This window comes from Diceros bicornis, chromosome 14, assembly GCF_020826845.1.
Source record: "Diceros bicornis minor isolate mBicDic1 chromosome 14, mDicBic1.mat.cur, whole genome shotgun sequence".
NCBI classification, from domain to species: domain Eukaryota; kingdom Metazoa; phylum Chordata; class Mammalia; order Perissodactyla; family Rhinocerotidae; genus Diceros; species Diceros bicornis.
In genome coordinates this window covers 10809920-10830918 of record NC_080753.1, presented here as the reverse complement: position 1 = coordinate 10830918, position 20999 = coordinate 10809920, and the positions used below count along the sequence as shown (strand labels likewise).

Here is a 20999-nt window from a genome sequence, read left to right as displayed (position 1 = left end):
GTGGCAATTCCAAGTCCTTTAACTTTTGACCTTTGAGGAATGGAGGGAGAAAAGGAGCCATTTCTAACTGCTCAAAGATAAATAAACAGAAATAAAAGGTCCCTAACTCGTCCCCCACAAAAATAACTGGATCAGGGTATCTCGTTTTCCCACCTCTTATGCATTCTACAAAGTTTCTGTCACTCAGGTATGTGACTTGTAGGACAACTGCTAAGTTTATGAAAACGTAAATGCTATAAACTTACACGAGAATAAACATATTTTGTTTCTGTGCAGAGTTAGTCTGAACAGTCATTATTGCTCTTAGGAAAGGTTTAATGTAGACATTAAATAATGAAAAATATTAATGATGCAAAATAAGTTCTAATTGCTTAATCAGGTACGGTTGGGCAATGACTATAAATATATACAGAATGAGATGAAAGAGGAAGAAAAATTTAAATTAGGAAACAATTATTGTGGGGAAAAGTATGGAAGAAGAACCAAATCAAGAATAGTCAAAACCTGTGTATCATGATCTTAAAGAGCTAAAAATCTACCTTTTATTTTAAAATGCTATTAAACATGTAAAATAATCAACACGTTTCTATTTGATAATCAAAGAAAACTTATTTAAGGTTGGATTTAGAACCTAATCATAAATAAGATGCCACTGTTACTGTGAATGTTAAAGTTCTATGATTGACAGTTGAATGCCAGGATAAACTCTACTGAGCACACTTTTACTCATTAAGCCTAGTGACTTAAGCGATAGAGAATTTTCTATTAAGAATTATCAACGAAGTGTCACAGAGATGACAACAACATAAACTTGTTTTGCATATATCTCAAGATAAAAATTTTCAATTTATAAGCTTTAAATCAAGTGCATGGCATATAAAAACTCATTTAAATATAACAAATATTTTTTAAAACTAATTCAGAAAGAAAAGGATTAAGACACAAAACGCCAGTGAAAAGTAAGAGGGAGACAGAGACAGCAGGACAAACCCAACATAATGAGAGACAGACAAACATACGTTAGACATGCCCAAGAAGCAGCAATGACAGACACATGGAGCTAAGAGTGACCAGAGAAAAAACACACACACACACCTGCCGGGGAACAACATTTTGAGTCTATGACTTCTTAGACTACCCCCAACATCTTTTAAAACTCTGCTACATTAATCCAATGACAGGTATAATCAGGGATTTAAACCTTCAGTGTTGGCCATGCACGCCTAATAAAATTTAGCCAGAAATTTCCCACCCTTGCTGTTTTTGATAATAACTGCCTTAAACAGCGAGCAAAGTATTTTGATTATAATCTTTTAAGAAGTGTGTTTTAAGTAGTTTAAACTTTAGTTACCAATGTTAAATATGAACTTGTGTTAAAATCATAAACTTGAAAAACGCATAAAGAAGAAACATACCAGAAGAAATGTGATGACACTAGAAATGAACAGAGAAGGAACATAATATACAATAACAGCTACGTACATGATGCTTGGCAAGTTCAATTTCGATGACCTTGGGGTCTCCTCCAACAGGTTTCTGCTCACTTAGCAAGCCCTCGGTGTGTGTCAGCCACGCCAAGAGCTCATCCAGAGCGTGTTGGAACTGGCCCAGTGCTAAGAGAGCACCCTCCAGCTTATGCTACAGGAAGAGTGGAGAGGAAGAAAATCCACTTACATATTCAATATTATGAATGACAAACATTTATAAATCAACGGCAAAAAATAAATTGTTTCATGCTGCATAAGTCAGTAAGCACATCCAAAGAAGCCCAATCATCATATTCTTCTAGATTTTAAGTTTGAAACTCTTTCTGGTTATAAAATAGCATGTGAGAAGCAGGATAAATTCCAATGAAATAAGAGAATTTAGGGGCTTCAAAAGTTTATGTACATAATCACCTAATTTTACTTTCTTTAATAATTATTTTACATTAATATATGAAACTGCAATTTTACAATTTCTGAACAAAAATCCTGGCATTTACCTGTCTGTTGATAATTCTCTCATCCAGACTGTCCCATATCAATTTCAGTTCCATTAATGGGTCTTGAACAGTGTGTTTGTCGCTTTCTTCTGTTACTTTCTTCAGCAAAAGCTCTGCTTGATGGTTCAGTCTTTCCATTTCTATCTGTTGTTGATAGGCCTCTGTCTTAAATTGCTATTTTTTTTAAAAAAAGATATACAAGGCAAATTTGTTATAAATCAGTAACTTTAAACAAAAAAAACATTCTATGGATTAGATCTTTATTCAAATTCACACTTCTTACGGGGGAGGGGGGTGAAGAGGAATAAAAATCTAACAGTGTCAACGATGAAAGAATTATAGATCAAAAAAGATAAGGAAAATCTTTTCTCTTTATTCAATGTTTTCTGAAAGATGTTTCTATTTATAATTTTGATACTTCACTTTTGGTCTCCACAATAAAAAAATTAACAAATTTCAAGGGTGAACTTATTCCAATGTCTTAATTATATATATTCAATAAATGAGTTTTGACGTTATAGGAAAGAAGAAAATAAAATATATATTGACATATATGAAACCCAGAAAAAATATCGCTAAGAAACTCAATTTACTATTTCCTGCATCTACTGAACATTTTATGTTTTTTGTAGCTGTACTGTGTTCATTAATACTTAGTTATTCCTATGCCTCATCCACTGCTGACTCAGAATAACATATTCTCTCTCCCAGTGCTTAATGAAATATATTTAATAATCCTGGCATTGCCAACACACACAGGTTAGTGGATGATTGCTTGTAATAGGAAACTGCCCTTTCATGAAATATTTATTTTAATCTGCAACAGCAAATAATTAAATAGTAAATAAATAACGGCTAAGCAGTCCCTTAATTTTTCAAACGTATGAAAACAATAATTAAAAAATAAATAACTAAGGTATAGTGAACACTTGCTATATTCAAACTACTCTCAACACACTTAAAGAAAAGAATTTTATCCAGTGTAACTAAGGACACAGAAGTGAGACCAGTTAGGTAACTTTCCCGAGGTCATCTGGCTAGGAAGTGGGTGAACCGGGACGTAATCGCAGACAACCTGTTTCAGAGAGAGCACTCCTGACCAGCCTGCCATATAAAAACCACAGAGATAGATGCAAACATCCTAAATAAATTCTCCACATCTGCGATTGTACATAAAGTATGTCATGTGTTTACTACATGATCAGATAAAATTTTAAACAAATCACAATCTAATGTTGGTAACAGTAAAATTCTCAAAAAGAAACATTTTTTTTCTAAATGAAATATTCTCTATCATACTTAGAGATGAAAATGCCATAGTTTCAAAGCCAGGTAATAATTTTATATAAAAATCTAGTCAAGTTCATTGAAAATAGTGTGTTGTCTCTGTGGATGGAGACTTAAAATTAGGAAGGAAACAGCTGACCCCACTTTGATAAATGATCATCAGCACAGAGGAATACTTTGAAGAGGACACAGTCCAGCATCTTCACAGCTGGAGATCAAGAACCATCAAAGAAAAAATTACAGAGGAAAGCAGATGGAAAACAACAAACATTTATAAGACAAACATTTTGGGAAACACCATTATACCGTGGATGCTTCTTTAGCCTGTTAGACTAAATGAATTACTCTGCACACAATGAAGAAAACAAAAACACTGCTGTATGTGTATTGATGACAATACTACACTACTGAATAATAAAGCTATAAAAATCCTTACAGTATGATCTACACGTGTATAACACATACACACATACACACACCCCATACCTCATCCTGCCCCAACATAAGGATATAAAGAGTGGTTGCCTATGGGTATGTAACATTTTGGGTGGCTTTAAAAAAGCCACCTTTTCACTTATTTGTATTTTCTGATTTTTCTATAATGAACAGATATTGATTTAATAAGAAAACTACTGGTATTTTATGTCCTTTATTTAATGAGCACTTATATACTGCTTATTACATGTAGGCACTATATTGAACCAGTTTCATAATCAAAATGTATACTTCAATTATAATTATGTAAAATAAATAGATTTGTGTAAAGAATCTCATGAATCAAGAATTTAAAAATGCAAAGGTCTCTGATAAATTAGTTAGCCCCCACCCATACCTTTAGCTCTTCAATCTGCTGCTTGACAGTTTCAAGATCTGTTCCGATTGGAGACATTGAAGCTAATTTACCACCTGCAATATCTACCCAGTCGAATATTGCCTGAAAAACACATTAGTCTATGTTATTATAATGGTACATCTGAAATTGCTACATCTCAAGTGTTATAGAAAAGTACAATCATAAATCTATAAAGATATTATGTAATGAGCCTATTTTACAAATAATTAAGATGGTTCACTTCAATAAGTAAAAGCAGTAATATACTGAAAAATTACCCCAAATATGAAATGGACGGAACCTCCAAGTCTGCATCCAAGTTTGCAAAAGAAGTTCTATCTTGAATAGAATCTGAGAATACTAAAAACTTTAAAAAAAAGTCCATTTGAAAAAAAGTTTTATAAATTCAATCACATGAAATAAAATCTCCATGTTCTCTTACGCCCTCCTAAAAGGCAGACTGTGTAAATATAATGAAAAAAATATTTGAACCTATCTGTTTATTCAATTAATCAAGAAGTTGATTGTTTGACACTTGAGGAAAATATCTGGCTCAACTAAACTTTTACGTATTATTTAGATTAACACTAAAATCTTGCACATATGATGATTAATATTAAGGCCATTATTGCAATACAGACTTCAAAATCTCACTTGTTTCTTGTTCTTTTTAGGTAATATAAACATTCTAAAAAGGCTCAACTCTCATTTTTTTCAGGTACTAAACACACAAAATTATTTTTGCACTTTAATGAAGTTGCCAGACCATACAGTAGGGGGCAAAAACCCTTGGAAAGTATCTGATATTTTAAAGTTAGCATGAGCAAACCCTAAGAACTTAAGTAGCAACCTGGAAAATAAAATTTATTTTACTTTACAATCAAACCTTGAAACCTCTGGAGCTTTTGACATCTAGCCACAGCTATTTAATACATCAAGTTGCGCTTCACTCCCAAAGGTGATGCTGCTAATCTAGCAGTGGTAAGGAGACTGTTTAAGTCACAGTGTCTAACCTGTGACCTCCTATGGTTAGTGTGGCTCCTGAGGTCCAATAGCTGCAGGTGGTGGCAGTACCATCTCTAGCCATGGAAGAGGGCACCACTCAATGACTCACCACAGGTACATGGAAATCATGATCTGGCCTCACAGACTGAGGGCTGGAGCCTAATTAAATATTGGCCACTGCTACCTAACCAATAAATTACCACTTTGGTTAAAAAAAAAAAAAAAAAAGGAGAGGGGTGAAGGGGGAGAGTTACAATAAGGTGTTATTTGTAGTGAATTTTTTCATATATTTCCAAAGTTCAAAACACTTTTCAGCTGGCATAATGCTTGGCTTGTGATATTTATTTTTATAAATATAGAAATGGAGTGGTATAATAAAAAGGAAAAGATGTTCTCATCTGAGCTTTAAACATAATATTCACTTGGTGTTATGGAAATACTCAGAAAGGCTTTTTCCATATGGTAGGAGGGATGAAAGATTAAACTCTTGCCAGCCTGTTAGGAAATGGAATCAAGTTAAGGAAGGTAGGGAGAGAAATATTCCTGAGTTGGCCTCAACTGACAAGAAAATTTTTAATATTTAAAAAAAAGAAACTTAAAAAATGGTTAACGAACTGAATGAGAACCTTCAGGGATGTGAAAAACAACTATTAAAAGCAATTATATACATGGAAAAGAAGAAAATACTTTTTACACATCAGATTATGACCTAATAAAATAAAAATCTATTTTAGTTCATGGGGAACACTGGCTTCAAATCAAATTTCTTTACCTCTGACTTTAGTTAAACTCAGTGATATTTTTAGATAATGTTTACTCCTTTCATCCTATTCCACTCAGCTTGAGAACAGAACCCAGATTCAGTTCCATTTCACTGTCTGGTGTTGAGCCATTTATGAAAAATACTGTGTGGGAATATTTATTTTCACTTAAAAAAAATTAAAATATTTCTTTTCAAATTAAATTTCACTGAATGTGTGTATAAAAATGTATTTATATGTGTACATATATCTACACACATCTCATGTGCCAGATATATGTTCTAAAAGGCAAAACATGAATCGAGGGAGGTGAGGTAATTGCATACACACTTGTAGCCCTCGGGTGACACCACTGCATAAATCTGTAGACATCAAAGAGCATGATTCTTCCTTCCAGCAGACATGCCGTAATCCCCTTACCTGCAGTCCATCCTGGTACTGAACCGCAGCCTGCATCGCCTCCTCCAGTCTGTCCACCCGGTCTTTCCAAGCTTTATTGAGAGAATCCCATGCTGAATTTAACTATAATATAAATATTAGAACTCTTTTAGTGTCATATACTAAATTTTAAACTATTTCTATCAACTATGCTTTAGTTAAAGAAATCTTAAAAAAAAAAACAACACGTTCTGAAGAGAATAGAAAAGATGCTAGTTGTACCTCATCTATACTCTTCTTGACAATGGGTTTATCCGGTTCCCCACACGCGGCGATGAGTTCGGAACCCAGGTTAATAACGATATCCAGCTCTTCCTGTAGTCCATCTATGTCCTCTCGTATGGCCTAGAATAAGAAATGGCAGCCTTAGAATTTTAAGCAAAATCACACCAATACTAAAAAGAGACACACAGACATTAATGGTAGCTATTTCTAGTTATGATCAATTATTATTTTCTTCTGTTTTCTAAGTTTCTGCAATAAATTTTTTCAACAAGGAAAGAGAACAGAAGAAATATTTTAAAGAAGAAACAGTGTCCTTTGAGTAACAAACATCAAATGTTTATTATAAAGATACTATTTAAGAAATAATTCTATGTAACAAATATCATGTTATTTTAAAAATAACAATACTGAAATGAATAGAAAGGCATTTTGTTTTTCAAACCAACTAGTTTGGCAATACACATTTAAAACAGACATAGGTAAAATATGAGTTCAAAGACTTCACACAAATTAATGTATTCATTTAGTAGATTCAGGATAATCCAGCTCTGCATTTACATTTTTACCCTAGGACATGTAAACTACCAAAAAACTACGACAGAAACGCAGTATTCTACCTTTGCTTTCACCTTATTGGTTAAATACATTTATGCATTCAAGAAGCATTTACGAAGCATGAACCAAGCCCTAAACTAGGCATTGCGGATACAAAGAAAAACAGACACGACTATTCTGCTCAAGGGGCTCTGAGACATTAGCAAAGACAGAGGGGTATCAATGGTAAGTCATACTGTGTGTAGAGTCCTTTACATGAGGAAAGTATTATGAGAACACAGACAGACGAACTCTGTTAAGAATATAGGAAAAGATTTTACATGGAGGGTAACAATCCAACCGAACCTTGAAGTTTGAGTGGGATTTGCCAGCAGAGTGGCAGGAAGGACATTCTAGGGTGACGGAATAAAATCTGCAGATACAGATGCTAGAGACAAGAGCACAGCAGTTTGGGGGAAAGTCACTTTGTATCACCAGCAGAGGAGGAGCTTGGTAAAGGAGTGGCAGAAAAAAATAGCTGGCAACAGAGACATGGGCGAGGCTAGGCTGGAAAGGGCCAGCCCTGGTCTGGGGAGTGTGGACTTGACGCAGTCGGCAGCGGGTGCCTTTGGGGGGTTTAAGCAGCATCACAACAAGAACAGATCTAGAGAGACGACCAGCAGCACAAGGTTAGAGGCGTGGCAAGGAAAGAGACTCTGGAGCAAGGACCTCACTTTGGATTACTTTAGAAACCAAAAAGAAAAAAAAGAGATAACAAGGTCCCGAAATAGGGCAGAGGCAGTGGGGATGAAGAGAATCTTTTAAAATATACACTCTCTGAGTGCATTTTGTGGGCGTACTCCATCTCCTATTATATATCACTATGCATTCCACTTTCGGAACCAAATATAAGTTTTCATAGACTAATTCCGAATATTTACCAAAGGAACCAGTTTTCATCATACTACAACTTATTTTTTAACTTTCTTTGAGATATTCTGCTTACCTCTGCTGCTTCTTGCTGTTGTTTTACTACTGAGGGATCAATTCCAGGATCCTCCAGATCCCGGATGAAATCTTGAGTATCTTTAGTGGTGACCACCAATGACATGTGATCACACCAGAACTTTTCTGCTAATTCCATTACATCCAGTAGTTTGGCCTCCCTTTCTTCCACCAGCGTGTGTATGTTATCCCAAATGAAAACCATTTGGTCAAGCTTATCCTGAACAGCTATGAAGCAAAACAATATCAAAAAGGCAGTATGTTAGCCCCATTTAAGCAATAAACCAGAACACTTTAGTTCACACAGAAACAGTGATTCAATTAGCTAAGTATCTAAAACTGGACCAAATTTTGGTTGACCCCAGTCCAGTGGATATCACTGGGCCCAAGGACCTATTCCAGACAAAAGCAAGATCTGAGGGTGTCCTGCTCCTCTTGAACCAAGGCTCTTCCAGACAAAAGTGGAAGCCCAAAGGCAAGCGAGCTCAGAGTAGACCTAAGTTCACCAGTTTCAAGTTCACCAAGGCTGGCCTCAATTCCAAAGAAAGTGAAATAACCATCTAAGTATGTTCTCTGTACTCTCCAAATCAAGAATAAAGATGTCTCTTCAGTTCCAGGAATATAACAATGTAGGATATGTATTTTGGGCTTGTTTCTAGAGTACCCTTATCATAAATTTCCACTAACCTATGTGCACACTCTTCCTTTTGACCTCCAGCTCATACCTTTAAGATGGCTGGCTGTGGTCACCGCTTCCATTTCTGTGGCTATGGGATAGAGTACCCATTATGTAAGGTAGTGTAGTCAGTAATGAGGAAAAAAACATCCCTAGGTTTGGTTTTATTAGCATCATGCTTTAAGCAACTGGTTTAAAAGGCCTGGAGAACGTGTGGTTTTTGTAAAATGGCACACTTTGTATTTAACCGATTGATTTCACAAACACAGGAAGACATTAACAAGGGATTTATGTACACAGCCCTTCAACCCCAAACATGTCATATTTGTAATACCTTTTCTAAAATCCGGGATATTGATATGCAATTGGACTTGTCAGTAAACAGCATGAACATTTAGAATTGTTTTAAAAGTCAAGTTCAATTCTTTCCTTATCCTGAAATTAATACCTTTGGCAGATATGTCTTTATCAGTGCCCCCGGAGCGAGCAATCATTTCCTCTCCCCTCTGTTTAAGAGTTTCATACAACGGTTGTAGCTTCTCCATGTCTACTGACACATTCTTGTTTTCACTGATCTGCTCCTTAATCTTTTCCACCTCAGCAGAGATAGAAGGCGGCTGCCTCAAACGCTCCACGATGCGTTCCAGGCTCTCAAGGATCTGGTCTATCTTGTCATGGAACTAACAGTAAAACAAGGGGATCACTTATGAGGAAAAGATCTGTGACACCAAATGTGAAATTCAAATGGAAAAACATCTACTTAATGTCATAGTCAAGAACTAACTCTTAGCCCTTTTGTTAACATATCCATTCAAAGAGTGATAGCCAGGTGGTCTATGAAGACATTCCTAAACCATGACTTATATGCCCCTCTCTGCCTCATACTACTGGTGTAGGCTAGACTCTTTTTTGCAAATAATTGAGTGTATTCATTAAGATATGGTATATGTTACTCTATAATTGGACCACCTGACAGCAGCATCATACTTATTGTTTAATTTTGTTATTATAATTCAAATTAATTTTAAAAATTAAGTTCAATATAATCTGGGTGTCTATTCAAAATGATTGTTTTACTCACTTTTATTGATTATTTTGGCATCCTAAAAAAGTTATACTACTAAATGTGAAATTCATGGGCAGTTTCGATTAGATTAAAGGGATTTCTTAAGTTATGAGTTTCCTGAACTGAAAAATATTAAAAAAATTAAACAAAACAAAAACTTCCTCCATGTTGTAACAGAAGTTTGTATTTAATTCACGGCCAAACACATAACCAGATTCATGAAAGGATTTTACACTTTTGTTTGCGAAGGTACCACAGACAACGCAGCAAAGTTATGAAAACTTGTTCATTCATAGATTATACATTCTCCTCAACATTAAAGGAATCACTGGGGATTACAGAAAATGAACCACTCCAATGTCGGTGTATCTAATGACAAAAGCCAAACCTTGAAAATGGAAAATCTGTAGGTAATTTCAAATTCAACTTCTTGAAAAAAGATATTTTCTAAAAGTGAAAGAAATCAATTTCCAACTTTGTATTTTTTCCTTCTTATTCAGTCCATCTTTCACAGTGTTTCTTTTTATTGCCTTCTTGGGAGTGTTCTATTAGTAATAACACTTTCTTTTATCTCTCTCCATGGCAAATACTGCATTCTACTCTGGATGGACACATTTAAATATTTGGACAATGATGACAACTGCATGTTCTTAAGTCATTGAAAATTATTTTTTATTGTATCTACAAGCAGGCAGAAATATAAGGACTGGACACAAGCAAATATCACCTCTGAGAGACAAAGACATCAATACTCAGAGTATTAATATAGTGAAACAATTTTAGCTGAAATTTAATCAGGAGATCCAGGAAAACATCTCTCCATGCTCTGCAGTTCAGCAGAACCCAATCACATTTCTGGTGTAAACGATTACCTGAGTAGATTGAGAAATGGCTTCATCCAGCGCCACTGCTCGCTTTTTGACATCTTCTTTGATTTGACTGTAAAGGGTGTCAGCTGCCACATACTTCTCTTGGATAGAAAAGCCTTCCCCTGGGCTCAATTCCAGTAACTGCGGCCCAGTTTTGTTCATCTTATCTATATGAGGCTTGTGTTCGGCGATCAACTCTCGCAGTTGCTATAACAAACCAAACAGCTTCTCAGGATCTCAGGGTCACACCTCCGTATTACAGCTGTCTACACCCCTAAAGCATCCAGCTGGCAAGAAACTCCAAACAAACACCCTCCCCATCACCAGGCATTTAACACATGATGGCTCATACAATGCATTGCCAGGAAGAGATGCCCCTGACACAAAGATTAAACAACAGTCTGGTCATGTCAAAGTTCCTTTAAGGGTACACACAAAAATGCTGATTGAGTGAAATAATGAATCCCAGTTCATCACGCATTTCATACCCAGAGCAGTATATTTTAACAAGAGTATTAGCCAAGGGTCATGTTACATAAAAGGATTCTGAACTCACTACGTCCCCAACCTACAGAGACCAAGCCATAATTCTTGGTGTCTCTTTCTGCACACTCATGATATATACAAAAATTATTTAAAAAGAAAGAAGGAACAAGGAAGGAAGGAAGGAAGGAAGGAAGGAAGAAAAAGGAAGGAAGCTCAGTAGAAGGACGACACAATGCTGAGAGAAAAAAACTATAGCTAAAGCTAAGTTAACGGGATGTAAGCCCGCAAGACGTTGTAATTATATTATATGTAAACCAATCAAAATGTGTACGTATATATTAAGTTATATATGTATGTATGAATCTATTCTATGTACATATATATGACATGAATCTATTTATATTTATTTTAAAATGTTAAAGGCTACAAGGGTCATCAATCTATCAAATGCACAGCTATATACTGAGCACTATTTGTAAGGTGTATTTAAGGAAAAATATGTGACATACGAATATTTTACATAATATCATCTAATCAAGAGTTACAATGATATTTATACTAACGAATGAGTGTGGAATCCAAGTGGAGCTCCATCCCTTCCAGGGAGAAGAAAAATCTGGACTATCTACCCGCCATGAAATCCAGGGCCTCCACTGAGAGTTTTTCACGGGCCAAATCCAAAAACCAGTCCTGGGGGGAGATCTGTCTTTGCCTGCAGGTTTGAGGCCGGCCTCCATGCAGCACTGAGGAGCCTTCCATTTGCACCACATTATTCACTAGGGTCCCTAATCAGCAGTTCCTTGTCCTCATCATTCCGAGGTACATCTCCAAACTGTTTGCTATTCAGCCCCTAATAAAAGCTTCTCTTATATTAGGAAATTATATTCAGGAAAGAAGGTTTGGAGAAAGGCTACCAATCTTTTCCAGAAAATATTTTAATTTCTATCATTCATCAAGAAGAATCACCAGGAAGGCTGCATACCTGGATTTTTATTGAAAGTGCCCACTAAAATAAGTCATATAAATTATTTTGAAAACTGTTGAGGAAATTGGTTCATTACATCATTAACAATCCCCAATATAATACACTAATTTTGAAGTTTTTCTGAAGGTGGTCTCAAAACTCTTTTGGAAAAGAGCTAAAAAAACACAAATTTGGGGCCGGCCCGGTGGCATAGTGATTAATTCGTGCTCCGCTTCGGTGGCCCACGGTCCTAAGGTTTGGATCTCAGGCACAGATCAACACGTGGCTTATCAAGCCATGCTATGGCAGGTGTCCCACGTATAAACTAGAGGAAGTGGGCACGGATGTTAGCCCAGGGCCATTCTCCCTCACCAAAAAACAAAAGCAAAAACAAAAAACCCCCACAAATTCAACTCAGAAAAAAAAGGAGAGTCTAATCTAACATGCTGCACATAAGAACAAGGGAGGGTCACTCTGCAATCTAGCTCCCGGGTGGTCCAGACTGAGATCTTCTTATTTTTGTTTCATATTATTAGATCATATCTTCAGACTGCTTTACAGAATGGAGGTGGTGATGGTAATATCAGCTAATACACAATCTCATGAAAAAGAAACATGTTAGACATGGCCTGGTTTCAATATTCTATAAGGCATGTTTATAAGACAACCTCACATTTTGAGTTATCAAGAGACTCTCATGTAAAATGACAGATCTCTGCTGAGATTTCTTGAGTTGCCAGAGTCAGAGTAGATTTCATCTGTGCAGCACCACCACGAGACACCTCGCCTTGGGAAGTGGTGAGATAAGCCTCTTTAGACCTTTCCAGGACAGACAAAAGAACACCTACTCGACGCCTACTTGGGCGTGTGGGCATGGAGAAAGGGCCCCATAAGAGATGTCTCTTGCCTCAAATGTAACAAAATGATTCTTGGCAACATTACTGTCATGAGTCTAGTCATGCTGGAGATACTTCGTGTGACTTCAAGTTATCTACCATTTGGTAACATGGCTCTTGGAGCCATTTTTCATTCCTGGCTAGAATGAACTAGAAGAGGTTCCCCAAAACAGCTGAAGAGGACATTGTACAGCTGCAGAAGAATGCCATTCTAGAAGATTGCAAATATTCTGAAGAATTTAGTTCGAACAATTTGAAGACTTGGCTATAAGTTTTTGTAGTTCCCTTTATATATAAAAGCATAAATTTGTTTTGAGAGCTGAAAGATTATGCAAAAAAAGAAAATTAACTTTATTTTATTATCTATCTAAAATTATTTATTAATTATATATTATTAAATTAATTTATATATTTTATTAATTTATTAAAATAAAATTAATTTTGAAATTTTCAGTTCAATAATGATCATCTCCATACTATTTGATGTTATGCCAGAAACATAGCTACTCAAATCTCACCTCAGAGAAGAAAAAAATCCATGAAACATTTTATATATTATATTCAGTGGGTAAGCACCAGGACTTCTGCCATAAATAAACATTTATACCAAAATTAAATTCAATTCTACCTAGTTTGTAAATCTTTCTCTTGCTGAATGACTTACATAGAACTCCATAAAATTTCCATTTTGCATTAAAGTGTTCTCTAAAACTCCTTTCTAAATAAGCACTTCAGTTAGAGATATTCTTCAATGTCAATACATCAAAAAGTAAACAAACAAGATTAATAAGTATGTCACATACTTCAAACAATGATGCAATTTACCCTGAGTTAAACCACACACACACACACGTGCGCGTGTGTGCGTGCGCTTAGTCTCAGAGTACATCTTGTACAGATCTGGGAGAGTAATTAGGTTCACAAGTTCATAAATAGCAAGAACTCCAGATTTTTTTCTGACAGTCTTGAACCCTCTCTCACTCAAATCCTTGCAAAATTTTAAGCTACGTTAACATTTAAGTGACTGCTGAAAGGAGGGCTTCATAATGCCATTTTAGATATGTTTAAAATATGATATATTTGTAGATGTAAAAATACTCTCTAGTTCACTCCTATACGCTTATAGGAACAGGGAACTTCAAGAGTTCCATGGACATAAAGTGAAAAAAAAAAGGGAAACCATTTGTCCTTATATTTCAGCATTTTTGCTTTTCATAGAGTTAGCTTTCATCATATTGCTGTTTTGATGTATTTGTTATATTGCACATTTTATCCAAGCTCAATGGCCTTGTCTGTACAATGTTGTTTCCATATATTTCTACTCTTCGCTTATACTCTAGATGGCTCTAACCACTACATATAAAGTATAAAACATTCAGTACGTGTAAACTGAAAGCAATTCAACATGCATAAATTGAAAGTACTTTGAAAGCTTACTTCTCTAACGTTTTAAAATGGGAATTTTGTTTTTGTACCCCAACGGTTTATACTGCATACTATTCTATAAAAGCTGTGATGTAATTGATGACACACACAACATGGTCCGCCCGCACCAGTCTTCTCGCTGGGCACACTTCTCACTGTAACCCCGGGTAACAGGTAAGCAACTATGAGGGAAGCAAATTGTACAGACCAGAACACAATGTCCTAATCATGTAAGGTGTCTAACTGCATTAAAAAAAAATCAGAAAAATCATGATTCTCTTTTAATGGGAAATACAACATTCTCTTTGACACTGAGCTTACCCGATGTTCTTCCTGCTGCTGTCTTAGAGTTTCATATTCCAGGGCTGGGGCAGGAAGCTCAGAGATGATTCTTTGCGTTTCTGTCAGCCACGGCCACAGTTCTTCATATGTTTCCCAGAACTGGTTAACCAGGGACTGTGCCCGTTCTAGCTGTAGATACCTCTCTGAGTTTATCTGGCAGATGGTGTCATAGTTCTTCAACACCTTGTCCAGTTTTTTCTGGAAATTAAGATGATGAAATGGGTTTAACTGGTCAGGCAGGCCAAACAGCACATGTCCTCCAGAATGTTTTATCCAGCCCAATACACCTGGTGCAGAGCAGACACTCAAACATATGTTAAATGCGTAAATCAATAAAGGTTATTTAGATTTTAACTGTTTCTATGTACAAAAAAGTTCTTTTTAAATTAAAGAAAGGGCCTCCAGCTTCATTCATGTTGTCGCATACGGCAGGATTGCCTTCCTTTTTAAGGCTGAACAATATCCCACGGTATGCTAATGTTAAGTGTTCTCACCGCAATAAAAAAAAAAAAATTATCTATATGTAAAAAATAGCAAAAATGTGGAAACATCTGAAAAGTACAACAATTGGAGATCAGGCTAATAAATTATGATATATTCATATGATGGAATTCTACGCAGTCATCAAAAATCATGGAATGACACAGAGATATATGATATATTCATATGATGACATATGATATATTCATATGATGGAATTCTACGCAGTCATCAAAAATCATGGAATGACACAGAGAACTTCTCAAAAAAAAAAATATTAGGTGACAAAAACTGAAACATAAATAAATAAGCAAGGTCTCAAGTTTTTATGAGTAAGACACTGAGCTCTCCAAAAATAAGAAGCAAAATTCTCCAGCCATTCTCATAAGGTTTTCTTTGAAAACAAATCTCACATATGGAGTCTAGCAACACTTACATTACTTTCACGAAAAAACAAAGACTACCTTTCACTAATGAAATCGTTAAGAGGAAGTGCTAGTCAACAAAACTAATTATATATATCTATTAGAATCAAAGTAGAATATTATGCTGTCCACTGATTTTATGGGTGGTCACAGTCATCTAGATTATGGTATAAATTCACATCATAAACTAATAGCAGAAGATAAAGCACAATAGTAATCTAATAAACCACAGAGTGACACAGATTATTTCATGGTGATCTGTTATTTTTCATGTCAGAATCTTTGCAAAAATAATAAAGAAAAAACTGAATTATGAACAAGTAAATTGCCATTGTAGAGTGTAAATAAAAGAGGGAAAGTATCAATATATAGTGCACACTCAATTTCTTTGTCTATGGCATACCTGAAAAGCAGTGCATACCCTTTAAAACGTGATCTTAGGCATAGACATTTGTATAATGTCTTTTGCCATGGGGATATTTTCCTACCAGAAGCATTAATATACATCAATTTCTTTAGGCTGCTCAGATGTCTGAATATGAATTGAACGAAACATTTTTACTGTGGCTGGTTTTCTATCAATTTAAAGGATCATTAAAACTACATAAACTGGAGGCTTCCTTAATTACTCAGCTCATTTTTTTCCTATACAGCTTACTTCATACAGAATGGATTTCAGCATTAGCGAGAACCACATATTTTGGTTTCTGTGTCAGTTCAAGAGGCCAAAATGTTCCTGAAGCATATAAACAACAGTTGACACACACAATAACAATTTATACTGATATTAATGGCGAGAATACAGTTACCATTAATTGAATGCTTAACACGTGCCAGTTAGTCAAGGGCTCAAGCCTTAATGGCTTTTCTGTCTATTAAGAAAATTGTCCCCAGGATGATTCCCTTAAGGAATATGCCTTTCACTGTCATTCTGTAAGCTTGAAAAATGCCTTATTTAAGACCAACAATTTAGCTGTTTAAATGGCAGCTGTGGATAAAGGAAAAGTGCTTTTCTAGGGCTGAAAGCTAAACACGGCATTCGTTCAAGAGTCGCACTACCAGTCACACAGACAAGATGATACCTTCATTGATTGCTTTTCCTCTTCACTGCATGTGGTCATGATTTTATGTCCAGATTTAACGAGTTCATCAATAATATCCTTGTGTCTCAAAATCTCCATGGTGAATGTCTGTGATTTACCAAAATAAAGATTAAAAAAAAAGAGAGTGTATGACTAAAACGAAAACAATTAGGCAAAGTAGTTAAAAATACCAAATTACACGAGAAGGGTCTTGCAAAGTAAATCACGCAAGCACATTTTCTAGACTTGGACTGCACTAGCAAATCATTTAGATGCAATTGGAAATGTACTTCTTCACCTTTTGAACCTGCAGCTGAGCAGAGGTCTGGTCTTGCTCAAGCCTGATGTCACCCAGAGACATCAATTTCTTTTCTGTTTCGGTAATCCAGGATAACTCAGCATCGGCCGCTTGGTCAAACTAAACAAAAGATAAATAATTAGGTCAGCAAGTTCCTGTAACTGGTGCCAGAAAAATACCTATCTAGGATTCTTTTAAATATCCTTATTACACAAGTGGAAAATCTGAGCTTATCTCTTCATAGCATCCTGAAATCATTCATGATAATGATTGAAGTTATAAAGAAAGGAGGACTTTCCACAGAGTAATTAAATACAAGCTCTTAAAACATGTTAAATCCATAAGACTGCATTAATGATTTGAGGACAGCTAACACTGTTGCCTTCTTTTTGGTAGTCATAAGAATTTTCTCCTTAGAAGTCCTAACCAAATCGAACAGCTATGAAAGTCAGTAGCTGGATACCATGTTTCATTAATTTCCTCCATCACTTTAACCCGTATGATATGCAGGTAGCATTCTGCTATCAAAGCACACAATTCCTAGCAAAAAGAATGAAATATTCCCTTTATTATACTACGTGTGTATAAGCGTATGTATAAAATATGTCTCTAGGTATGCAGAGAATACCCCCACCAAATGACTCACATATAATTTTTTTACATCTCATTTAATAATAGCAGGAAACATTTTCAAGAGCATTCTTAAATATTTTGAGAGATTTTATTTTCCTGATCATAACAGTAATTCATGGTGGAAATTCATAAAGTACAGAAAAATATACAGAAGAAAATTAAAACCTGGAGTCAATACTGTTGGTATTTTAGTGCATTTTCTTCCAGAAGCTGAGAAAGATTTATAAAGATCTGGGATAATACTGTATAAACAGTTTCATATCCTGCTTTTTCATTTATTATGAATGTTTCCCATGTCATATTCTTTTAAATGTGATTTTTAAATAACATCATTGTATTCTAGCATACCTGGATATTTTCATTTCAGCTCTCTGCATTTTTTTGCCATTATATAAGCAATCCTGTAATGAATATTCTTGTATACAAATCTCCGTTGGCATCTCTAATGAGTTCCTTAGGGTAGATTCCTAGAAGTTGACTACCAAGTCAAAGAGCATGAACATTTTCAATATTTTGCATCACATAAACACCAATGCCTTCCAGGGCCAAGCAGTTATCAGAAATGAATCAAGTGGGCAAGTGACACCACAAGCACCAGTGATAAATGGTAACCAACAATGACCTCAGCTGGAAGATTTAATGGGGAATTGCAATTGCGAGTATTCAAGTCCTGTACTGCCAGAACTTCTGATTCTTCAAGAGAATCTGGAAATCTAGATGAGGGTGGGGGAATAACTAGGTGAGGGGAGGGAAAGGTAGAGATAAGAAACTGGACTGTAAAATAATTCATACGTTCTGCAACACTATGCAGACTCATGGGAAGATGGAACAGACATACTTCTCCCTGTTCCTCATAAGTACATTTAAAAAACCCTGAGCATTGTGTATAAAACATACATTAGAAGACTCTGAAAGGAGAGAGGAGAGAGCAGAACTGTTGTGGACCCTGGATTCCCAGGAACAACACAGTGGTGAGTTCTCTGGGTTTTCTTCTTGCCTCACATACCCTAGACTGGATACTGGAGAACTGGTTACTCAGAAACACCAAGAGGAAGAGACAAAGCCCTAAGCAAAGCCAGCTCTCTCTAGCCAAAGGACCAGGAAAGGGGCACCCTGGCAAGACGGAAAACTTTTAGACAATACCCGCCCTGCTCTAACCAAACACCACAGAAAAAAGCTGTGGTCCCACCCATGCCAAGCAAGGCCAAATGTGGAGCCTAGATTTCTACCCTCGTGAGCCTATAACAAGGTGCCTACACCCCTGCCAGGCTGACGTCAGAGAGGTCAAGTAGGGAGCCGGAATTTTCATTCCCACTGGCCAACACTAAGGCCCCTGCTCACAGTGTCAATAGAGACCATGCTGGGAGCCTGGACTTGCACTGCCACCCAGCAGCAATGAGTTGCCCCTCCTCTCCTGAGGGGTGGTGTCAGAGAAGGCTTAGTGGAGAGTCAGAATTTTCACCATCGCTCAGTGGTAATGTAGCCACCTTCACCGTGGTGTCAGTAGAGACCACCTGGAGAGCTGGAACTCCCACTCCCAACCCAGCAGAAATGAGCAGCACCCCGCTTAGGTGTCATGAGAAGTTTCGTGGGGAACTGGGACCTCTACTTCCACCTGGTAGCACCCTCGCTTCTTCTGCCAGAGTGGTGTCAGAGAAATCCAGTTAAAACAGAAAGTTTAAGATCCAAGACCCATAACATAACACCAACAACCAAGAAGATCTCAAACTGAACTAAAAAGAGATCATCAATAGACGTCGATACCTAGATAACAGAGATGTTAGAATTACTCGACAAAGATTTTAAATCAGCCATGATAAAAATGCCTCAATGAGCAATTTCAAACACAGTTGAAGCAAATGAAAAATCAGAAGGCCTCAGCAACAAAATAGTAAGTTTCAGCAAAAAAACAGAATATATAAAGAAGAACCAAATGGAAATTTTAGAACTTAAAAATATAATAACAAATAAAAAGCTCAGTGGGTGAGATCAACAAAGGGGACAGAGGAAATAATCAGTGAAGTAGAAGATAGAACAACACAAATTGGCCAATCTGAATAACAGAAAATAGACTGGAAAAAAAAAAAAATCAACAGAGCCTCAAGGGCCTGTGGAACTACAATAAAAGATTCAACATTCACGTCAGTGGAGTCCCAGAAGGAGAGGAGAAGGCGGTTCTGGCTGAAAAGTACTCAACCATTCTTGAAATGATAAAATTACAGAAATGGAGACCAGATTTGTGGTTGCCACAAGTTAAGGAGGGAGGAGAGGTAGGAGGGAATAGACGTGGTATGGTCCTATAAGATTAGTACCATATAGCCTAGGTGTGTAGTAGGCTATACCGACTAGGTTTGTGTAAGTACACGCTATTACGTTCGCACAGCGACAAAGTCGCCTAACAACGCATTTCTCAGAATGCAGCCCCATTGTTAAGAAACGCATGACTATAATTTAGCAAGATGTTACCATTGGGGAACCTGAGTAAACGGCACAGTGGGATCTCTCTGTATTATTTCTTCCAATTATATGTGAATCTACAATTATCTTAAAACAAGTTAATTAACCAACAACAACTCTGTGTGGGTAACCTCTCATCCATAAGATCCTATTCGCATTTTCTCTTTTAGATATATACTGCCAAGGTGTCCTGCAGATAGGATGTACTAATTATATTCCTGTAAGCAGAGTTTTGCTGTACCCTCATCACCACGGGATATAATTTATTTTTTTACTAACATTTGTCAAGCTTATCAGTGGACTTTCCTTAATTAAAGGAAATAACCTGCCAGCAGGAATCTGGCACAAACATTAACAGCTCTGATTTAAGAGTATTGTTATGGTTTCAATCTCACAAATAAAAAAATAACAAATTATGGAAATGAAAAATACATAATAATATTAAATTATTATGAAAATTTTTTTCTATATATCATGAACCCACTTGCTTTTACTTTTACTAAATGATGAATGAAAACAAACATTGAAGCTATCTGCAGGTCAATTTCTTTTAGTCAACAGTTTAGATAGAAAAAAAAATTAGATAATCATCTAAATAATGGGCCCAAATCAGAAATATAATAGGAGTTAAACTAATAATCTTACATTTACCTTTAACAACTCAATTGCATAAGGATATGAAAGGGAAGATATGGCTTAACAGACCTTGACCTAACAATCTCGACAAGTGCTACCTGAACAAAATCTGAATATACACCAACATAACCAAAAAACGATGCAAAGTCAGGCTGCTTTAAGACTACTATGCAGTCACAGAATTATATATGCT

The 20999-nt window shown here is 36.1% G+C and overlaps 1 protein-coding gene across 17 annotated transcripts in view; it reads right to left on the bottom strand.

The window, feature by feature from the left end:
• The window catches only part of DST (dystonin), a 441352-nt gene that overhangs the window by 38379 nt on the left and 381974 nt on the right, over positions 1-20999 (bottom strand). For all 17 annotated transcript variants that reach the window (XM_058554118.1, XM_058554104.1, XM_058554107.1 and 14 more), the window contains 11 exons: positions 17081-17200; positions 16783-16890; positions 14775-14993; positions 10686-10889; positions 9196-9427; positions 8073-8299; positions 6530-6652; positions 6290-6391; positions 4104-4205; positions 1985-2158; positions 1483-1638 (listed from right to left, as the gene is read on the bottom strand). In XM_058554118.1, the coding sequence (XP_058410101.1) occupies positions 1483-1638; positions 1985-2158; positions 4104-4205; positions 6290-6391; positions 6530-6652; positions 8073-8299; positions 9196-9427; positions 10686-10889; positions 14775-14993; positions 16783-16890; positions 17081-17200 (1767 nt within the window). The remainder of the gene's footprint in view (positions 1-1482; positions 1639-1984; positions 2159-4103; positions 4206-6289; positions 6392-6529; positions 6653-8072; positions 8300-9195; positions 9428-10685; positions 10890-14774; positions 14994-16782; positions 16891-17080; positions 17201-20999) is intronic.